The following is a 7,554-nucleotide window of genomic DNA, read 5'->3' on the forward strand; positions in this document are numbered from 1 at the left end:
GAATCTGATGAGAGAGAAAAAGCTTCAGGAACTTATTTACAGGAGCTCAATATGAATAAGTGTGTTTTTCTTTTTCATTTCATTCATCGTGAAAATCGTTACTGTTAAAAGAGTGGGACTTAAGAAAAAGTTCGTTTTCGTTGGCATCATTAAACTCTAGCAAGATTGCTACCCTCCAAGCCTAAGATCTGTATATACTCGCAAAATTGGGCAAGTTCTAAGTTTTATGAGCATGTTAAAGACCTATTGATTCCCTTCATACGGTCAAAATCAAAAGTGAATTTAAAAAAAAAAAAGGAAGTTTCTCAGTATGTAGATCCTGTTAAATTGTATTCTGTTGAAAATTTGAGAAAGTGCAAAGTAATTTTTTGGAGTATCGGTATTAGGAGTCCTAAAAAAAAATAAATGGGAAATCATCAATGAGGTGAATAGTTGCATGGGTTCAAACTTTTTAAACAGGTAGCCAGTTCACCGTTCCTTAGACCGTCGAGGGCCAGACTATAGTAAAAACAGAAACTATGAACAAAATCCTACACATACTGCATATGTCTTAATTTGAAGTGAAGAAACAAAAACAGTACAAATACAATATGTGCCCTCGGGCCATAGTTTGAGGACCAAGGTAGTGTCACTGGATTTTAATTATAATTTCAAACATGCTCCTTTTCAAGATGTTACTAGAATAGTTGTTCATTATGAAAGATCTCTTCTGACTAGGTTTGTTTTCTTTTTCACTACTGTAAGTTAACTGTGCTCTTCTACCCTTCAGGAAAGAAGAAATTGCTCACATTCTGAAGCCCAATACCCTGACATAGTGAGTGAGCTTTGGCTAAGCTATTTCAACACGATGGCTGTGGAATCCAGAGCAATTTCTACTCTGGTACCTCGGAGTCACCAGGAACTATTATTAGTAAAAGTGGAAGAAAGTCTTTCCTGGGCTCAGAAATCTAGAAAGAATGGGAATAACCAATCCTGTCAAGAATTATTTCGTCAGCAGTTCAGAAAGTTTTGCTACCAGGAGACACCAGGGCCCCGAGAGGCTCTGGGCCGACTCCAAGAGCTTTGCTATCAGTGGCTCATGCCTGAGGTACACAGCAAGGAGCAGATCCTGGAGCTACTGGTGCTGGAGCAGTTCTTGAGCATTCTCCCAGAGGAGCTGCAGATCTGGATTCAGCAACATAGCCCACAGAATGGCGAGGAAGCTGTGACACTTCTGGAAGATTTGGAGAGGGAATTCGATGATCCAGGGCAGCAGGTGGGAACAGGGTAAAGTGGAATGTTGTAAGAAAGGTATTTATCGATTAAATATGTGGCATGATCATAATGGATGGGAATTTATTACTATCAAACTATAAACCTTAAGCTGTCCTCCTTCAGTGATTCTTTGTTGGTCGCTGGCGATGTCTTTATTGACAGTGTTGAGTTTGTGTGTGTGTTCTCGGGATCATACACAGCAATTCTCGGCTACCTGAGCTGTACATTCAGTGCTAGGACCAGCAATTCAAGACTTTACACTTAGAAGATATATGCTAGCTCCATCCACGTCCAGCCTTTCACATCTCTCACTAGGCAGTTTCCTTAGAGATTTTCTCCCTAAGCTAACCCTGTTTTACTAATTTCAGGTCCCAGTTAGTCCGCAGGGACCAGCAGTGCCATGGAAGGATTTGACATATCTTGGAACCTCCCAAGAGTTAACAAATATCCAACTTCAGCCTTTAAAGACAAACCTGAAACCCCGGAAACTTTGCCTTTCCCCCCAAAGTGGTAAGAAATAGACTTATTCGGGAAGTATTAGGTCAGGCTCTGGTTTTGTGAGTACCGAATTGATGGCCTTTTATCAACATGCCCCAGGTGAGTCTCACCTTCGTTATTCCAGGTCAGAGGTGCTCACTTGAGCAGCTTTATTCAGTGGCCCTTATTAACTGCAATCAGCTTTCCTGGGTCATTTTCTCAGTCACTTTTTCCTTCATTAAGTAACATAACCGGGTACTCAGATGCTCTGTATACTGTGGTATTCACTAGTTTTCTGTCTTTACTTCTAGAGGGGGCAATAAATGGTGAAAAGGATAACTAATATAGAACAGTAAATGCTGAGTACTGAGGGCACAAGCTAAACTTAGCTAATCAAGATAAACATTATAGAGTGATCGTTTGACCTATGATTAAGAGAAAGAGAATTACGCAGATGGGGGAAATGTGTTCCAAGCTAATGGGGATGCTTTCTGTACTCAAAACTCTCTTAGCATGGCATATGGGGATTTCCTCTTATATTTAAAAAATTCTGGCCACACCCAGAATTAGTGTAGACCCTTCAGTTTAAGGTTGTTTGGTCCCACTGAATGGCCTTTCACTATAAAATGCCAGTGTCACTTAGTCTCTGGGTTCCTACTGTTCTGTCCATTTGGCAACAAATTGGAAATTCCATATCCTTAAGTTGTTTAGTTTTCTTTAAGTTCTTACAGAATTCAGAGAAATTTCCTACTATGTCTGACCAGTTCAGTGAAGAGGGTAAGCATCTTAGCTTCTATCCCTATTACATGGGGTATATTCATCATTCTGAAACTTTTCAACATTTCATTTACTCGTTACTTAGCTATGGCTGATTTGATCATTGACTGTTGATAATTAGCTCAGTCTCCAGGCTCTGTGGAAGTTGGGAGAGGGGAGGGTTAAGGTTATTCTATTTGCTATTAGTCTCCACCCCTAGCCCACCCGAGTCCTCCAGGAATCACTCATTAGCACATTACTAAGTGTCTTTAAAGTTTATAAGTAACAAAACACCCCTACTACTTTGGAAAGTCCAATTGGAGTGAAGATGATATGTGCATTTCTGGTACTATACTGTCACATAAGCAAAGTTCTCAAACTGAGGGGCCAGAGCAATAATATGCCAGATAGGCCAGTTGCATTGTGCAGCACTGACATGGGCTTAATCCCTGGTACCTCATTTGGTCCTCCTGAATCTACCAGGAATGGCCCAAACCCAAACAATAAACAACAACGAAAACAACCTGAAGAGTTCTCAAGTCGAGAGAATCCAATCAATTTGGAGAATTACAGTTTCCAATAGTCTCTTTAAAATTTACAATTTGAGAGACCAGAGCCATAGCACAGTGGTAAGGCGTTTGCCTTGCATGTGGCCAACATAGGACAGATCTCAGTTTGAATCCCTGCATCCCATATGGTCCCCCAAGCCTGCCAGGAGTGACTTCTGAGAGCAGTCAGGAGTAACCCTTGAGCACTGCCATCGCCACCACTGCCGCCGGGTGTGACCCAAAAACAACAAACAAAAATTACAATTCGGTGATTGGTGTGAAACAGTGAATATTCATTCTAAATTATATTCAGATTTTGTTTGGAGTCCACACACAGTGATGCTTAGGGCTACTCTTGGATTGGTACTAGGGGAATGTGCAGTGACAGGCAAACCCGAGTCTCTTGCACTCAAAATATGTGTTCTAGACCTTTTAGCTACTGCCCCAGCCTTGCCCTTCAGATTTTTAATTTTGATTTTTTTCTAGCTACTTGAATAGGCTAGACATGCCACTCCCAGTCAGCCTTGTTATCATGAGGAGAATCAACTAACACTCTCCAGTGTACTGTGTCACTAGTCCTTTTTGAATATTGTGCTTTGTTTTTTCACATCGTGTCGACTTTTTACCTTACTTTAAAATAAGCTTTGTATTACTTTAAATTATTTAAAAATAATTTTGCACTACTATATGCAATTGTTCTGAATACCTTACAAGTATGCTGAGCCATGGTTTGCTTAGAAAATGAATTTTCCACTTAAAATATTTTATAGTTATGAACTTATCTGAGCATAATCCTATTATAAGCCAAGATCAATATTTTAATTTTACTTGAATAAAGAATTTATAGGGGGCCGGAGAGAGCACAGTGGTTGGGCTTTTACCTTGCACACAGCCAACCCAAGATGGACCTAGGTTCTATCTCCAGCATCCCATATTGTCCCCCAAGTTAGGAGGGATTTCTGAATGGAGAGCCAGGAGTATCCCCTGAGTGTCACTTGGTGTGGCCCAAAAACAAACAAACAAAAAATTTTAGGAGAGAAGTGGTGAGAGAGATAAGCTAGTGAGAAAAATAGGGCCCAATTTGTAAAACTGTGTCACCTAGACACAGTTGTATACTAGAATGGGTATTGTTGAAAGATGTTGGGCAAAGCAGGACATGATTGGATTTATTTATTTTTAGATTAAAAAATAATTTCATTGGTTTTGGGGCTACACCGAGTGGTGCTCAGGAGTTATTCCTGGCACTGTGTTCAGAAATCGCTCCTGGTAGGCTCCGGGGACCATATGGGATGCCAGGGATTGAACCCAGCTCTGTCTGGATCTGCTGCATGCATGGCAAACTCCCTACCACTGTGCTATTGCTCCAGGCCCCTGGATTTGTTTTAAAACTTAGCATCTGAGGGTCATGGAGTTGAGAAAGGCAAGACTAGAACTCTGTTAGAAATTACTATTCAACTGATCAAAATTAATAAGTCAAGGTGTTTTATGTTTAGTGATGGAAGATAAAGATGACTGTTCTGTACTCAAATTACATTGCAGTAAGATAAACAGGAGGAAAGAGGATTTAAGGATAAAAGTCTGGACAATGTTACTATTCTCACTAATGGGGAAACACATCTAATGTGTTTATATGGGTACATTTAGGTGCTTGTGAAACATTACAAGTAATATGCCAGGTTAGCAATTGGAGAGGAGGATCTTGAACTCAGTAGAGAGAACTAGATTAAAATTGGAGGCATGGAGCAACATTTGCTTATAACAGAACATCTAAATGAAGCCTAAGATGTAGAGAATTTGTAAAGTGTGAATACATGAGAAGTAGGACAAAATTTGGCCTTATTTGTATTTGCATGATTGGCCTAAGCTTCTGAGTCATGGAAATGAAGATAACAGAAGTGAAAGAAAATGTCTGTAGGAAGAAGGATAGAATTTCCAATGTTGGTGCTGTGGGGATCATTAATAACATCCATTGGATTAAGCTGCTGTGAAGTTGGTGACAATAATGAGTGGTAAAATGATAGTAGTTGGTTGGAGAGGGAAACGGGATTGCTGAATGGGGATGCATATAAAGACAAGCCTTTTGATAAATGTTATTGTAAATGAGAGTAAGAGGTTATATGAAGGAGTTGTGTAGACAAAGTTTAATGTTCATAGATTAAAACAAACCATTGAAATTAATGGAGAAAGGTGGGTTGGTGATGGAAAAATGAAATATTAGGTAATTGACCAAGTATAGTTTCAGGAGCTGTGAAAAATGAATGTTGATGTTAATGTGGTATTGAAATGGAAGACTAGTATAATCAGTTGAAAAATAGTGGACAGTGATGACTTTTATGTGTGGTAGCTACTCTCTTCTCACTAAGAAAGTAAATATCTAAAATGACTAAAGAAATAAAAAATCTGACATTTTGTGCTGTTACTGTTTCAGATTCTGAGAACACTGAATCAGCAGCAAAGGACTTGCCAAGAGAAAAGTCACAAGGACTTTCTCAAGAGCCTTCATTTGGAGGAATTAGTGATCACGAAAGCAGTTTGGACTGGCAGCAAGGAAGTGCTACAGGGGAAGAAGTCACACAGCCTTCTCAAGGAGGCAGTTTCAGTCAAGTCATCTTCACACACAGATCTCTTGGGCAGAGTGGGCAGCATGATGGTCCTCAGAGGAGCTTGATACTAAGTGCAAACGCTTCAGTGTATCAGAAAGTTCCGGCTGATGAGCGACCTTATAGGTGTGAAGTATGTGGACATGGCTTCAAACAGCACTCTTCTCTAATGCAGCATCAGCGGATACATACCGGAGAAAAGCCCTATAAGTGTAACCAGTGTGGAAAGGCCTTCAGTCTGAGGTCCTATCTTATTATTCATCAGAGAATTCACAGTGGTGAGAAAGCATACGAGTGTAGTGAATGCGGAAAAGCCTTCAGTCAGAGCTCAGCCCTCATTAGACATCGGAAAATTCATACCGGCGAGAAAGCTTGTAAGTGTAATGAATGTGGCAAAGCATTCAGTCAAAGTTCTTATCTCATTATACATCAAAGAATTCACACTGGCGAAAAACCCTATGAGTGTAATGAGTGTGGCAAAACCTTTAGCCAGAGCTCAAAGCTTATTAGACATCAGCGAATTCATACAGGAGAGAGACCTTATGAGTGTAATGAATGCGGAAAAGCTTTCAGACAGAGCTCAGAGCTGATTACCCATCAGAGAATACACAGTGGAGAAAAACCCTATGAATGTAATGAGTGTGGAAAAGCCTTCAGTTTGAGCTCAAATCTCATCAGACACCAGAGAATTCACAGTGGAGAGGAACCTTATCAGTGTAATGAATGTGGCAAAACCTTCAAAAGGAACTCAGCCCTTGTTCAGCATCAAAGAATCCATTCTGGGGATGAAGCTTACGTATGTAGTGAATGTGGGAAGGCTTTCAGGCACAAGTCAGTGCTGATACGCCATCAGAGAGTACACGCTGTAAAGTAACTGGTGAATGCAGAATATTCTAAGTACTTCAGCTATTTTTATCTATTTAGTCCAAGGGTCTGCTTTAGAGTAAGATTCTATAACAATTTAAGCTAGTTTTTGAGTCCGTTTAACTATATGCAGTACTTCCCAATTCTAAGGCAGATTATCCCTTAAAAGCTTCTATGAATAAGCAGAATAGCAAGTGAAAGAAACATTGCCCCATCTACGAAACAACCATGGTTGTCTATAACATCACCTGGAAGCAATCCTCTACCAGGGAAAACCCTACTGCTGCCCTGGCATCTACCTACTCCAAAGAGATTCCCTTAACACCAGACCCAGAAGACTTGACAACAGTGGCAGCCTTCTTTCAGGGGAGGGCTCTCCGCATTGCCCTTTAATTGTGAGGTGAAACTGGAGGACGCTCCACATCATTCTGACTTCAATGTAGAATATGCAGAGTCCAGGATCTTTGACTACAGAGGCCTGACACCAACAACAGCGACTGTACGAAAAAAAAGTTTATCGGTAACGCATACAATGACTTGGGTTGGACAACCTAGTGTGCCTGGAGTCCAGAGTCGGTCTTATACCAGGGGGGCTTTGGGGTGGGGTTTCCTTGTATTTGGGCCAAGGCTTTTTTTTCCATGTCCCCCATGTTTTGCTGGACCTATGCAGACAACAGTTGCCACTCTAACACCATTTTTACTGTATTTCTTTAACCCTTATCCTTAAAAAAAAAAAAAAAGAAAAGAAAAGAAAAGAAAAAAGCTTACCAAACCTTCGGCTAGGCCTCTAATGAGTTAATTGGTGATTCAATGATTCAAAAATATATTTACTACTGAACTTTCTCTTCCATCTCTTTAGTTTTTCTAGTTTTTTAATAACTTTGTCTTTGTTTTTCCTAAAATAAATGTATTCTGATCAGTTGTGGCAACTATGCAATGTATTTTCTTTGAGTAAATTAAAAATTATGAAAAAAGAAAGAAAAGAAACATGCTACCAGCTTTTCTCTTACTATTGGAAGTACTCAGGAAATGAGATAGGGGAATGTAATGTTGAA

General features: G+C 40.0%; 1 protein-coding gene across 1 annotated transcript; it reads left to right on the top strand.

Moving 5' to 3' along the window:
- The first annotated feature begins 797 nt into the window (after positions 1-797).
- LOC126003460 (zinc finger protein 397-like) lies at positions 798-7,230 on the top strand. The gene is made up of 3 exons (XM_049769709.1): positions 798-1,255; positions 1,623-1,764; positions 5,464-7,230. Exons 1-3 carry the CDS (start codon positions 848-850, stop codon positions 6,507-6,509), a joined length of 1,596 nt encoding a protein of 531 aa, XP_049625666.1. The 5' UTR covers positions 798-847; the 3' UTR covers positions 6,510-7,230.
- Positions 7,231-7,554: the final 324 nt, after the last annotated feature.

The sequence above is a fragment of the Suncus etruscus genome, chromosome 3 (assembly GCF_024139225.1).
Source record: "Suncus etruscus isolate mSunEtr1 chromosome 3, mSunEtr1.pri.cur, whole genome shotgun sequence".
Lineage (NCBI taxonomy): Eukaryota > Metazoa > Chordata > Mammalia > Eulipotyphla > Soricidae > Suncus > Suncus etruscus.

What these genes read in the sequence shown, in the direction of transcription:
- LOC126003460 (XM_049769709.1), top strand. Translation starts at nt 848, where the DNA reads ATGGCTGTGGAATCCAGAGCAATTTCTACTCTGGTACCTCGGAGTCAC. An exon ending in TCGATGATCCAGGGCAGCAG is followed by an intron (nt 1,256 to 1,622) that starts GTGGGAACAGGG and finishes TACTAATTTCAG; the next exon opens with GTCCCAGTTAGTCCGCAGGG. An exon ending in TTGCCTTTCCCCCCAAAGTG is followed by an intron (nt 1,765 to 5,463) that starts GTAAGAAATAGA and finishes TTACTGTTTCAG; the next exon opens with ATTCTGAGAACACTGAATCA.